The following is a 15667-nucleotide window of genomic DNA, read 5'->3' on the forward strand; positions in this document are numbered from 1 at the left end:
TAATTATTAGGAAATGCACATGAGGTGATAATCACAAACTTCAATACAAAAGCAAAAACAAACACTTAACCAAAAAAAAAAAAAATCCACAACCAAGCTCTAACTTTTCAGAGTGCTCTAAAACCTTGAGAAGACAAGTAAGTAATCCTATTCTGAGGGAGCTTATCTTGCCCCTGTAAGTGGATGTTTACAAGTTATCAAGAAAACATGTACTACACTAAAAAAAATAGGGATAATGGTATCTTTAGTACCTACTACTTCATAGATCTGGGGTAAGGGTCAAATATGCTAATATAAAGAATGATGTAAACATATATGGAATGCTCAATTCCAAGTGCCTCTCTTTTCCAAAAAAAAGAGCAAAAACAAAAGATAGTTTTTCCCTTATGTAAATTTATATCATATAAATTCATCTTTACATAAAGAATTATGAGAAAAATCCACATTCCAAAAAAGTGCTAATATTATTGTGCAGTATTTTATTATACTCTCTCTAATCCTGTCTCTCAGGCTTCCTCCCATCCCTAACAAAAAAAGAAAAAGAAAACTTAAAAATAAAAAACCTAGGGAAAGCAGGAGAGATACAGAGAGACCACCTTTACCCCAAATTGGTGGGTTTTAGACCTTTAACTCTGAAAGGATACCTTTACCATACTCTATCATCTGCCTATGTTTATCTTTCATCACTTTGCTCTGGGGTACCACTTGCTTCTTCTCAGTTCCTATGGATCATCCTTCCTGTCCTATCTGTGTCCTAGTTTAGTTCTAACGTGACTGACTGCAGTCCTACATGTTCCTCCTCCTGCCTTTGTTTCTCTGTCCTCAGCTCCAACCTGTCCGTGAACTACGTGGGCACTTGCTCCCCTTTCTTCCTGCCTCTTTTCCTCCCTCTTTCTTCTCCATGCCCACAGGAAAATTCACATTGTGTAAAAATTGCTTTATATAGTGGTCCACTTATGTAAAGCAAGAACTGTACAACCAATGGATCTGTGATGCCATAGATTTAGATAAGTCCTCCAGTGATATAGATAGCAACTCATCTTTGCTTGCCTATCCACTGTGATTTTTATCTGTGTCCACCCATGTTAGGAGTCCTGTACTGAACATGCTTTGGACCCCCATATTTTTCTCTTAATATTACCTTGATATCAATGAAGTATATAGATTCCTGCTATCTTTCTTTAGAAAACAAAATTCTTTAATTCTTCTGCTTGTAAATAGCTAACCAAAGTAACAGAAGAAATTTTTTGTTGTTGTTTGTTGTTCAGTCATTAATTCCAGGCATTAATGTCTGACTCTCATAACCCTATTTGAGATTTTCTTGGCAGAAATGTTGGAGTAATTTACTATTTCCTTTTTCATCTCATTTTACAAATGAGGAAACTGAGGCAAACAGGGTTTAGTGACTTGTCTAGAGTCACACCGTTTTTAAGTGTCTGAGACTAGATTTCAACACAGAGATCTATTCAATAAGCCATTTTTCTGTACCTAAGTTTTTTGTCATTTTTATAAATTATGGAATTGTATAGATTTAAACACATAAAAATAAAAGTGCCATCTGTTTCATTGCTTTTCATCTATGTTAATATGTTATTAAGAGGAATTAAGGAGTAAAAGTTTACAAAGGCTGGAGTAAGAGGATACATTTTCAATGTTTTGAAGGCATTTTACCACTTTACAACAAAAACTACCAATCATTTCCCTAACCTTAAAAATGAAAGGGTTACATGACCTCAAGCAAAACAGGCATAAGTTAGAGAAAAACTAGGGACATTCATATTTTTTCCCTGTAGATCTTAGTAATTTTTCCATTTTATTCTATAAGAGGGAATTCTCTTTAGGCAACCCTTTTCTCACTATTAGTTTTTCCAAGTTGAAAGATAAGGTAATCACTGAAGAAAGGCTCCAGAGATCCAGATTAGATGCTAACTTTGTCACTTATTTGTTTAATGATAGCATTCCCATTTAGTAAATTCATCTACAAAATGAGAATAACAATATATATTTTTTCTTTTCTTTTCTTTTTACTACCCAAATTACATATTATTAAGAAGAATAGTGAAATGTTATCTATACAACTATTTGTAAAATTTGGAAGAAAAAAAACATTAGAAAGCTACATACAGCTTTTAAGTATCTGAGGCTGGATTTAAATGCAGGTCTTCCAGAGTTCTATTTTATGTACCTCTTAGCTACCCTTTAACATCTGAAGGATACTTTATTGAGGGGAAAATATTCAGAAAGATATTAAAAGGACAAAAACATTTAAAAAATAACTTGTCCTTCTCAATCAATTCTACCATGCCTCCTCTAGTTTATCTCTGTCATTTCTCCTTTTATTTAAGATTTAGGTGACACATGAAACTGAAGTAGGGAAATAAAAGAGAGAGAATGATTGAATCTAGACAGCAAATTAGCATAGTGGATAGAGTGCCAGGTCCCAAGTTAGGAAGAGCTGAGTTGAAATCTAAATTCATATTCTTATTAGCTATGTAACTCTGGACAAGTCACTTAACCTGTCTACCTCAGTTTCATCATATGTAAATTGAGCTGGAGAAGGAAATGGCAAATCATTCCAGTATCTCTGCCAAGAAAATCCCAAGTGGGATCACAAAGCGTCAGTCACAATTAAACAACAAATATCTGAACCAGATTATGTAGAGAGAACTACATCAGGACCTTGGGGTTCCTATAATTCATAGTATAGCCTCTTCTCCAAAATGAGATATGTGAAAAAGCAGAAAATATTTTATGTCATCGTGGCAATAATAACTGACATGAATCTGTTTATCAAGTAAATAACAATATAACAGATTTCAAAAAATGATATGTTTATAACTTTTTACATTTTGCAAAGTATTTAAGTCATTCAATTTAAGCTTTTTAACAATCAAATTGTTACTATTACTATTTTCACTATTATGTTATTGCTATTGTTATGATACCTATTTTACAGATGAAGAAATTGATGTCACAGAGATGTGAAGTGACTTTCCTGGCATCATTCAATTAATAAGTATCAAGCCTGTTTAACTCCAAAATTACATGTTCTATCTAAGCTCAGGATATTTCCCTATATCCTGGACTCTGCATTGCAAGCTGTTTCCATGAGGTTTGAGGGGAAGTGATTGTTGAGGTAGTGGTAGTTATACATCCCCCTACTCTTTTGCACCCCAAAATGTTTTATCGCCTTAATATCTATTTGAAGACTTTCAATAAATGGTCCCTAAGTATGGACCTGTTACAGGGCAGCTAGCTGATAGAGCTCTTTACCCAGAGGTCCAACAGCTACTATATAGGTAAAAATATATATATAATAAAAGACATTTGAATTAAAAACCTTTCAAAGCTCCAAATCTTTGCCCATTTAATCTTGGGCATTTGGGGGTTTGTTTGTTTTATAATTTTTGTACTTATAAATGTTTAATCACATCCCAAACAATCATCCACTCAGCATTTTGCTATTACATTTCCATTTTCCCCTTTTTCCTCCACTTGGAATCAACACTTTCTAAGTCAGACCTCCAGAGAACATTTTTCTTCCTGAGGGAGTTAATCCATCCATTTTTGGAACTCTACCATGAGACTGAGCTTTCTTAATTAATGAGTAAAATTAATAAATGAGTAAACACTCACCTAACTTATTTTATCTATCTTGCCCTAGAACAGACCATGTTTCATATCCCATCCAGGCTTCTATTCCAGGACTCTTGCCATCTATCTTTTATGAATAACTATCATTTTCCCCTCTCCTCAGACACTCACAAACACTTTATATTTCTTGTTCAAGGAACAGTAATCAATACTACTATAGCAGGGAGTTGATTAGGAACCCTGATCAACTTTGTCCCAGCCCTTCATCTACAACTCCCTCCACACACATCAATATTCTTCATCAAATTGTAGGTTGTTAGGGACTGTGAGATGATATGATTAGGTCCTTTCAAATTTTTAAGTGGTTCATTTACACTCTGTACACCATTTGTCACTTTGCAACTTTGGCCAATGTGTGGAAATGTTTTTATTTCTTTTTTTTTTCAAATGTGATTTCCTTAATTAACTGAAGAAGGAGAGGATTCTGTGATATGCAGGCAAAATTCTGACTACAGAAGCTTACTCTCTGTTTCTACAGAGACATGGGACTCTGGTAAGAATAAGCACATCCTACTCAGACTTCTTATAGATGATAACAGACCAGGATTTTGGTCTTACAGTCAGTCAGAATGAGGTTTGCAGAGGTCTTTGGAAAGTGAAGAATGAAGGAAAGCTACCTCAAGTACATGAAACAAAAAAATCTAAAGTCATAAGAAGAGATAAAAGGGAAGATAGGGTAATTCTTTCTTATCAAAGAATCCCCTGAACTCAAGTGATTGATTTAGGAACATGACAACTTTTAGATGGGTCTCGACATGGTTTTTCTTAACCAAAACAAATCCATTGCTTATAGTTGTGGAAGATATATCTGCCATCAACCCAGAGAAAAGTTACTAAGGGAAGGGGACTAGGAAATGCATGTGAATAAGATAAGAGAAATTGTGTGGGGGTGTGTGTGTGTGTGTGTGTGTGTGTGTGTGTGTGTGTCTCTGAAGCTTGATAGATTTAGGAAATAAATCCTTCTGACCTTTTTCAAAAGTTTAAAGAATAGGAAAATAGTGTTTCTGAACTTAAAGAAATTGGACTAAAGTTTTTGTCTTTTTTCCTTGTTTTCCTTTGTTTTTAAGAACAAACTATATGAAACAATTTTAATCTGCTATCCCCTTGCTATAAATCAGACTGCTAAGCATGACCCTTAAAATGGACTATTTTTTATAGTGTGGTTAATATCTTTATGATATTAAGAACATGAGTGAGGGGGAAAGATTCAAAATAGACTCATGACTGACTTGAGTGGTTCTCTAAGGATGGGCTGAAGAGTATTAAAATAGAAAGATTTGACTATAGGATGTTGCATTTCAAAAGAAATGTAGAACTCTATACTATTGTGCAATTGAGAACTATTTAAGTATTAAGGACAAAAAATTAAAGAAATTACTAGAAAATCTATCTTAAGTTTCTTTTGTTCTACCCATCCCATCCTAAACAAATGTAAATATGTTAAAATCTGTATTTTCTAACCTTCTACTGCAATTATCTCTAGTGTATTCTTTGACACTTAATTTTAGTGCTCCCCATACTGTTATTTCATTTTTATATGCCTGTCTAAAATTATAACTATCAATTGGTCATAAGAAAGGGTGGCATAAAATATATCCTAAAGGAAAAATCAGTTGAGAAGGAGGCATACCTCTATTCCTTTCTGTATGTTTCTGTATCTGCTCACATCATTCTCTAGAATCATATAGCTGCTACTATGGAGGTCTAACAATGTTACTTTCTGGCTCAAAAATTACTTTATTTTCAGAATCAGATATAAAATCTTCCATTTGCCATTTAAAGTTCTTCATAATTTTCTTTTTTTATTAAAAGAGCTTTTATTAAAGCTTTATATATATTTACAAAACATATATGTATGGGTAAATTTTCAACTTTGATCCTTGCAAAACTTTCTGTTCCAAATTTTCCCCTTCTTCCCCACACCTCATCCCCTAGATGGCAGGATGTCCAATACATGTTAAATATGTTAAAATATGTTAAATCCAATATATGTATACATGTTTATACAGTTATCTTGATGCACAAGAAAAATTGGATCAAGAAGGGGAAAAAAACCTGAGAAAGAAAACAAAATGTAAGCAAACAACAACAGAAAGAATGAGAATGCTATATTGTGGTCCACACTCAATTCTCACAGTCCTCTCTCTGGGTATAGATGGCTCTCTTCATTACTGAAAAAGTGGAAATAGTTTGAATAATCTCATTGTTGAAGAGAGCCACATCCATCAGAATTGATCATTATATAGTATTTTTGTTGCCAGGTATAATGATCTCCTGGTTCTGCTCATTTCACTTAGCATCAGTTCATGTAAGTCTCTCCAAGCCTCTCTGAAATCATCCTATTGGTAATTTCTTGTAGAACAATAATATTCCATAACATTCAGATACCATAATTTGTTCAGCCATTCTCCAACTGATGGGCATACATGCAGTTTCCAGTTTTTTGCCCAGAAAGGGCTGCCACAAATATTTTTGCACATGTGGGTCCCTTTCCCTCCTTTAAGATCTCTTTGGGATATAAGCCCAGTAGAAACACTGTTGCGTCAAAGAGTATGCACAGTTTGATAACTTTTTGAGTATAGTTCTTACTTGCTCTCCAGAATGGTTAAATCTGTTCACAATTCCACCAACAATGTTTCAGTGTCCCAGTTTTCCAACATCCCCATCCAACATTTGTCATTATCTTTTCCTGTCTTCTGATAGATGCGTAGTGATATCTCAGAGTAGTCTTAATTTGCATTTCTTTGATCAATATTGATTTGGAATACCTTTTCATAATACCTTTTCATATGACTAGAAATAGTTTCAATTTCTTCATCTGAAAATTGTCTGTTCATATCCTTTGACCATTTATCAAGTGGAGAATGGCTTGATTTCTTATAAATTTGAATCAATTCTCTATATATTTTAGAAATGAGGTCTTTAACAAAACCTTTGAATGTAAAAGTTTTCCCATTTTGCTTCCCTTCTAATCTTGTCTGCATTAGTTTTGTTTGTACAAAAACTTTTTTAACTTAATATAATCAAAGTTATCTATTTTGTTATCAATAATGATCTCTAATTCTTCTTTGGTAACAAATTCCTTCCTCCTCCACAGGTCTGAGAGGTGAACTATCCTTATGTTCTAATTTGTTGATAATATCATTCTTTATGTCTAGATAATGAACCCATTTCAACCTTATCTTGATATATGGTGTTATGTGCAGGTCAATGCCTAGTTTCTGCCATACTAATTTCCAATTTTCCTAGCAGTTTTTGTTAAATAGTGAATCTTATCCCAAAAGCTGGGGTCTTTGGGTTTGTCAAACACAAGATTGCTAGCCCTTCATAATCTTCATGAAATCTCCATTCTTCTTACATTTTATTCCCTTCCCCATCTACAGTAACCCTCTTATAGTACCTCTAACATGGATCCATTTCCTATCCAGAGCTGTTTTACTGGCCATTTTCTATGTCAGAAATACGTTGGGCCTTCACTTCTGGTTCAGCATATTTGGTTTTCTTCAATATTTAGCTGAAATTTTACCTTCTATTAGAAGTTTTTCACCCAGCTGCTAATGTCTTTCTTTTGAGATAGCATTCCATCTATTCTGTATATATGGTGTACAAACTTTATTACTTATTCTCTTTCCATTAAAATGTGAGGCCTTTGAGAACCAAAATTGCTTGTTTTCTTTTTGTTTTCTTTGAATCCTTAGCACTTTACATAGAGCCTGGCATATAGCAAACATTTAATAAATTTGTTGACTGACTGACTGACTAAAGCATCCTTGAAAAGAAGATGAAAATAGGATACAGCCAGGCTAATACTGGCTAGCATTGTACCTGTCAGAAGGAAAACAAATTTTTTCTGCTAGTTTTCTACATTAAGTAATTATTCATGGCTAACCAGGTACTAAGTTCAATTGTTTCTACATGTGGAAAACTACAAAATGCCATCAATAGTAGCCAATTAAATTTTAAATGTTAGCATAGTAGCCAAAATTCTGTTTATACTGCTCCACATTAATCTCTCTTATTGCTTTCTCTGATAAGAGAGTAAGCTACTTTGAGAGTAAAGAAAATCACTTTTTTTATTCTATTCTCCTAGGCTTTGCCACTTAAAAAGCACTTAGTAAATAGTTTGAGCTGAATTAAGCTGAAGTGAATTGAATTCAGAATCTTTATAATCTTGTATTTGAATCGAAATGATATTTCCTCAGGATGAATTGTACTAGATTTTTCATCCTTATTTTTTTTTACCATTGCTTGCATTAAAAATCTACTTAGATATTGACTGTTAATTTAGTTTAAAGCTAATAGACATGATTCCAGAAGCACTTTTAAAAGTATAAAATTGATTTTTTTTTTTTTTTTTTTTTTTTTTTAGGGATTCAAGGATATTTCTCTGGAGAGGTTTATGCATGGAGGAGCCAATGTGACAGGATTCCAGTTAGTAGATTTTAATACACCTATGGTGACTAAACTCATGCAGCGCTGGAAAAAACTAGATCAAAGAGAGTACCCAGGATCAGAGACACCTCCTAAGGTATGGGTTTTCGGTGTTTATACCATTAATGTATTTTCTGTCTATAGCAAAAATAACTAAATGCAATTGTACTAGTAATATTTCAAATATCCTTTTTCTGATAATTTCATGCACTGAAGATAAATGATATTTTGCTACATAAAGAACATTACAAAATATTCTGACTTACAAATTTAAGGCTAAAAGTACTCAATTAGAAAGTCAACTCATACTTTCTGAAGGTCAAGAGATCTGAGTTCTCGTACTGATTCTATCATTTCACCTCACTAGGCATCACTTTCCTCATTCATAAAATGAGGGGATGAAAGTTGATAATAGTGTCAATAATAAAAATCATTTGTTTTATAGAGTGATTTAAGGTTTACAAATCACTTTACGTATATTATCCTATTTGATCCATATAACAGCTCCACAATGGATGTGACATAGCAATTATTATCCTAAGGAAAAATTAAGATCTTGGTCATGAACTTAACTGGTGGTTTCTGAGCTGTGATTATCCCTACAGTTACTCATTCTTCTTGCCTTACATCACTCTAATACTCAGTAGTTTACCATCAAAATTATTTGCTATGAAACTAAATACTTCCTTTTACTGATTGGATAGTATATGGTCGAATATGATTTGTACTCCTCCAGTTATTTTCAGTTAAATAATTTCAATGCTAAAATTTTCAGTGAACTTCCTTCTCTCATAAAACTTATCCTCTCATTTTGCAATTTATTTACAAGTAATAGACAATGAAATTGAAAAACCAGTAGAAATAGAAGATACACAAATAGACTAATGATGCCTCAGGGTTAACCATCTAATTCACAGGAACAATTTGGATGCTTTATTTTCAAGACAAATCACTCAGGTCTGATATTAGTTTATAACCAGTGGATTGAAGATTTACCAATCATAAAATTATTTCTGTTTTGAAAAATATTGTGGCAAAATTCAAATACTCTAGAAAAGAGAGAATGGGGGGAAATACAACAGCTATCTTAAAATATTAAAAGTATTGTAATGTGGGAAATTTTTTGGCTTGTATGTAGGTTAAAAGATAAAAACTTGAACCAATTGGTAAAACTTGCAAGGAAGGAAGCTTTTACTCAACTTAAGTGTAGCACCTAGGCTCAGGGTCTCCAAACTCTATTATACAGATGAGTTCCAAACTCAGGGGCAGACCTCAAATTTCATTTTGACTCATTATTTGCCCCAGAATTTAGTTTGGGAATATTTCCAAATAAATCTCATAACTAGGTCTCTGAATACATAGGTAATAATCTTCTTTCTCTCCTACTCTACCCCCAGATATTTAAGTGCTAACAATGACAATACTTTCATGGGGCACAGGATAGATTTTATGTAAATGCACACAAAATGGTCCATAAGAGTTCATAAACAAATGCAGAAAACATTTAAACATTTTACAGAATCAAAATAACTTATAAGCAATTGAAAACCACCTCACACCTCCAAAATAGCAAATAACAATTAAAGTCAATTAAACTGAGTGTTAATGGACTTGTAGAAAAATATTCCCTTCATTCAATGCTGGCTGAATTGCAAATCTGTGGGAAACTGGGGATCAATCTGATAGTAAATACACAAATTACAAAAAAAAAATCATAACTTTGATTCAGTAATGCTACTGATGGAGAGATAAGTTTAGAAAAAAAGAAACGAAAAATCCCTAGATATTCAATTTTTTCAATACTTTTTCATAAAAGTATTATATTTAATTGCAAAAAAAAACTTAAAACAAGCTACATTCCCCCCAAATAGGGGGATAGTTAAGTAAATTATTGTACATAAATGTAAACATATATGAAATATAATAATTTGAGACAAAAAATATTGAGAATGCCAAAAGAAATCTGAAAAAGTAATGTTTCTGCTAGCTAAATATTTTTTGTCTTCTTATTTCACTTAAAGTAAGAACACCTAGATTGAAGTAATTGATTCCTCAAAGAGTATTTTTGTTTTTTATTGTACAAGGATTTTGCATTTGGTATACTAATAACATTTGTAAATAATCTAAAAATTGTATAATTCCCAGAAACCCATGTCTCCTTTTCTGCTATTTTCATCATTTCCAAAGCCCAAGTAAAGCACATGGAATTTAAGGCTGTTCTGTATTATTTTTCTTATTTTCAGTCAACAAATTCATCAACAAGTAGTCAACCTTTTAAAGTTGTGACTCTCAATCTCTAGCTAGCTTAATACTTGTTTGTTGTCAGGAAATATGCAAAGCCTTCCCATCATTATAGAAACTGGACGTAACTTATTTATCATTGGCATAATCTTCAATCAGTTTACCAAATAATGTATTAAGTGCCTAATGTGCCAGATATTATACTAAGTGCTACAGATATAGGTACAATGAATTAAACTATTTTTACTTGCAAGCTGTAGTAGATAGAGTTTAGACTTGGAGTCAGGAAGATTTGGTTTCAAATCCTATCTTTGGTATTTAGTAATTCTATAATTCTTACCTCTTTGAGCTTTGGGATACTGATGGGGTTGTACTGGCTTCTAATACTCCTTACAGCTTTAAATCCATGGTTTTATAATCTCATGCATTCTTCAGAAAGTCCTATTTTTCCATGATCCTCAAGTTCTACACACTTCTGATGTTATAGTGTGGTCTTAATTCTCCTTTGACAGAGAAATGAAATTAGAGTGAAATGAAGTGAAATTGAGAGTGGGTAGACAAGCAATATTCTAACATTCTGATTAGTCCCTGTCACAAAGACTTACATGGAGATCCATACTTATGATACTACTTTAAGAATCTGTATTTCTTTGGAATGGAAATGCTTGGAGTTGCTCAACAGGCAACTCTCTTACTCTTATTTTTTTTATTATAACTTTTTATTTACAAGATATATGCATGGGTAATTTTTCAGCATTGACCCTTGCAAAACCTTCTGTTCCAACTTTTCCCCTCCTTCTTCCCACCCCCTCCCCAAGATGGCAGGTAGACCAATACATGTTAAATATGTTAAAATATGCTAAATACAATATATGTATACATATCCATACAGTTATTTTGCTCAGACAACCCTCTCAAACAGAACCACATCATCCAAATAGCTCATATTTCTAAGGGAGTAAAAAATCAGCCCCTTGTGCTTCCAAATTATGGCTTTAAGTCCCTTCACATATTTTTAAATTTAGGAATTATATACATGATCTTCTTTTTTCTTCAAAGAGCATCGATTTGACCAGGACCTGCTCTTTTCTTGATAGAAAGTCAATCCAGGACTCTTAAACTTGGAGTTGCTGGAGAAGCAACACATAAAGTAGATTATACCCAAGATATCCTTTTCATGCCTCTGGAAAACTAGGCTTCAGGATCAAGAGCTTCCTTTTCTGATAGGAGGCTGGATTCTAAATCCCTCAATATTAAGATTTTTAAAGAGGAATGTCCAAAGTGAGAAATCTCAATGTTTGTCCTTAAACTGAATTTCAAAAACTCTAACATTGGACCATATAATAACTCTCTTCATTCCTTCCACAAAGATGAAAGTTTCTATTCTTTTGTAGCTATCACTACAGGACTGGTCATCAAAGTAATCTCAATTCATCACTGCTCTCCTAGGTACAGATCTAATGGAGAGCATTCTACTCTCCAAACTATCTAAATTTTAGTTATGACTTGGTTATGCTTCACATCATTTGCCCTAACTATGAAATGGAAATCATGTAGACTCTTAAAAATGATAAAAAAAAAACAATCAATAAATAAAGTATGGAAGGGATCTTCAGAAAATCATCTAGTTAATTTATAGAGAAGAACATATCTAAGTCATCTAGTACCAAATGAAATTTCTTGCATATTAAAGAATGAGAGAGAAACAGTATTTATAACCACATTGTATAGCCTGTTGTAATGATTAACAGTACTTTCTATAACCAAATTGGTATTTAAACTTTCTTCCTTTTTTTCTTATTACAAACAACAGCTGTTTCCCATCCCATGTGTAAAATCTCCTTACATACCTGAAGGAGTAGTAGTAAAACATGGAAAACTCCCAGTTTTCTTTTCTCTGTGAGTAATGATTCAAATAGCTCCAATTCTGCTTTATGGTTTTCCCCCAATACATTAATCATCTTAGTGGCTGCTCTCCAATCCCCATATGAGAATCTTAAACACTTTTTGAAAAATTATAATGATAATAGTTCTTTAGATCTTTTAGGTTTGCAAAACATTGCCTTTTTTTCTTAAACCACCTTGGGAATATGTGCTATTATTATCCTCATTTTACAGATTAGGAAACTGAGAAATATTAAGTAACTTAATCTAACAATTAATATGTGTCTGATGTTAGATTTGAACATATCTTACTGACTCCAGGTTCAGCACTCTATCCATTGTACCATCTTGCTTCACTTTCTTTAGCAGTGAAAGTTGATTGTACATACCCCTCTAATCAAATTTAGTTTATGCAGTGCATACCTCATATTTTCTGAATATAGCATACATTTTATGCATCTTTGCCTGATGCTTGATTTTTATCTACAATATTAAAACTGGCATAATTTCCTCATCTTTTCAAACCATGTTGATCTCTCTTCCTCCCTAATTTTGTCCAAAAGGTGTTTCTCTAATTGTGTCATGTCTATAAAACTTTTCTCAGCAAAATGACAAGCCCTTGAAAACAAAAACCATGACATAGAATTCATTTGTATTCTTTTCCTCCAAACACCTAGAACATGCCATTCAAAAATATTTTTCTCCTTAATGTGATTTCTTGAACTTCTCTTTTGTTGACTCTATTCCTTTTTTTTTTTCATTTTTTGAACCATTTCTCTGATTCAAAAAGTCACTCTGGATTGAATCTTGTCTTTCGATGTGTTCTTCTAAGGGGAAGTTAGGTAGTGCATGGATAGAGTATTAGTCTGAAATCAAGAGGAGATGTGAAGTCAAATCCAACCTCAAATACTTACTAAGCTCTTTGATTCTGGGCAAATCACTACCCCCTCCCCCCAATTGCCTCCAAAAATAAACAAACAAACCAGACTTCTTATCCTCTGTAATTTATTTTCATCCTTAGCCCCAATTACATCAACTATTTCATCATGCAGGTCATTGATGAAATTAGTCTGAGACCAGTCAGATCTGACTACTGCATCTAGTTATATTGCTCCAAAATATGGTTTTTAGACTGGTCCATTGATTAAAAACTCACCCAATATATCAGACAGAGGTAGAGCAAAGATCAGTAGTATTAAAATCAAACATAAATGCATGCATAAGGATTTCCATGGACTGCATGTTGCCTTAGTTTTAAAATGTAATATTATCTATGTTTTGGTGTATTTTTTATTTATTTTGTTAAATGTTTCCTAAAGAGTTTTTAATACCATTCAGTGACCCCGAGATCCTTACAGTTCCTCACACAAAACACATATATCTGATTTAAAGTATTTTCACTGACTATTCTCCATACCTGGAATGCTCTCCCTCCTCATTTTCTTGGCTTCTGGATTCCTTGACTTTCCTTAATTCTCATATAAAATTTCACTTTTAACAAGAAAACTTTCCCTATTTCCCTTAATGTTAGTTCCTTACCTCTGTCAATATGTTGTCCTCCCTATTTCCCTTGAAACCAGAACTATGTTTTGCCCTTTTTATATATCCTCAGGGATAAGTATAATGTTTAGCACAAAGTAACAAATGAATATGATTATTAAGTGACTGGTTATCTTTTTTCCCTTTCTTTTACCTCACCCCAATTTACCCAAGAACTCTAATTATGTGTGATTTTCTATATCCCATAGAGTTAAAGGTAAAAAAAAAAAAAGTCTGCTTCACACCATTTATGTTGTCTATTCTTTCTATTTGACTTTTTAAAGAAGACACTTTTTAAAAAGGATAAAGCATTTATACTTTATGTAACAATCTGTTAAAAGCTTTTTGTAAATTAGAAAGACAATGACAGTTTCCTTTATTTCTGTCACCCTTAAATATGCTTTTGCATTTTTTTATAGTTTAAAGAAGTTTAATCCTATTTTGCTATAATTTCTCTTGTCTCCTGCCAATAAGCCATAGAAGTTTTAGCCTTTTATTCTCCTTGATAATCATTCCGTTTTATTTTGCTGGTGAAGAAACTTTTTTACTTTTGCATTCAAATACTTCTATAACCCCTTGAGAGACATCATGATTTAGTAGAAAAGTCAAAGGAAAAGTTTTATTGTACCACTTTAGATATAACATGGGAAAATCATGACTTCTCTCAGCCTCAATTCTTTTTTTAAAATAAAGGGTTTGGATTTATAAAATATAATCCTATATTTCTAAATTTCTTTTTGTCTATCTGCCCTACCTCTGTTTTACATGGGAGCAATCTTTGCTTCAAAAGTATGAATATTCATTTTTGATCCTTCCTCTACCAATGGATTCTATCTGCCTCTCTGTTTGTGACTTACAGCAAATAGTATTTTTAAAATAGCTTTTTTTTAAATCTATATCTTTATTTTTACATCACCTACTATTTTTTTATATCCCCTCCTTGTCATCATAAGAAAAAGAAAGGGAAAGGAGCATTCAGGAGAAGGAAGATAAGGAGAAAGAAGAAGATGAGAAAGAAGTGAGATAGGCAAACGGGAAGACAGGCAGATAGGCAGAGACAGAGAAAGGCAGAGAGACAGCTAAACACACACAAAAAGAGAGTCAAAGGCAGAGAATCATCATAAAGAGTCATCATCACCCTGGTCATAAGTCCCTCTAAACTTAAGCAGTCTCCTAGACATAAAGATAGGTACCTTCTCCAAGCAGGATCATACCTTAAGTTTTCCAAATCTATAGAATCTGCCTTTAGGAACCCAGAGTCGCTTTCATATCACCATGAGACATAATAAGGCTATAGTAAAAGGCTGCCACATATCTTTAACATAATTTCCCCTAAATAACAACCAAGACATTTTATAATCTACCTTAACATTTAAAATTCTGTCTCAAAGGATTTTAAAATAGTTCTTTAAATCTATTTCTTGAAGGTCATTTCCTTATTTTTCTCATGCTTTGTTTATTCTTGTTTATAATAACAAAAGAGATTTAGAGTGAGAGGCACCTTAGAGATCATCAATTTTTCTTAGAATGAGAGGAAATATGGTAACTAACTGGTTACTTGGAATTATGGGACCGAGATTAGATATTTACTAGCTGCATGATTATGGGCAAGTCATTAACCACTTTGATCCTCATTTCCAATATTTGTAAAGTAGAAAGGTAGCACAAGACAAAGAGCTGACCTGTAGCCAGAAAGACCTGAGTTCAAATTCTGTCTCTGACACAAAATGGTTATATATCTCTGATCATGTAGCTTAACCTTACAGTATCATAGGCAACTTTATCATAATATAAGTTGCAGAGAAGATGCAAATACATAAGTAAAGGGAATTTTTTTCATCTGACAATTGTTTACAGTAATGAAATCATACCCTAAAACTTAACCCTAATAATTCTGCTACATACCTTGCAAAATGGT

The 15667-nt window shown here is 32.9% G+C and overlaps 1 protein-coding gene across 8 annotated transcripts in view; it reads left to right on the forward strand.

Annotated features, from left to right (window-relative positions):
* Positions 1-15667, forward strand: part of GRIA4 (glutamate ionotropic receptor AMPA type subunit 4) — a 485575-nt gene that overhangs the window by 370950 nt on the left and 98958 nt on the right. For all 8 annotated transcript variants that reach the window (XR_007952112.1, XM_051986908.1, XM_051986911.1 and 5 more), the window contains one exon: positions 8024-8182. Coding sequence is in view for 7 of the 8 variants with exons in the window: in XM_051986908.1 (XP_051842868.1) it covers positions 8024-8182 (159 nt within the window). In the remaining variant the exon portion in view is untranslated. The remainder of the gene's footprint in view (positions 1-8023; positions 8183-15667) is intronic.

Source organism: Antechinus flavipes, chromosome 3, assembly GCF_016432865.1.
Source record: "Antechinus flavipes isolate AdamAnt ecotype Samford, QLD, Australia chromosome 3, AdamAnt_v2, whole genome shotgun sequence".
NCBI lineage: Eukaryota > Metazoa > Chordata > Mammalia > Dasyuromorphia > Dasyuridae > Antechinus > Antechinus flavipes.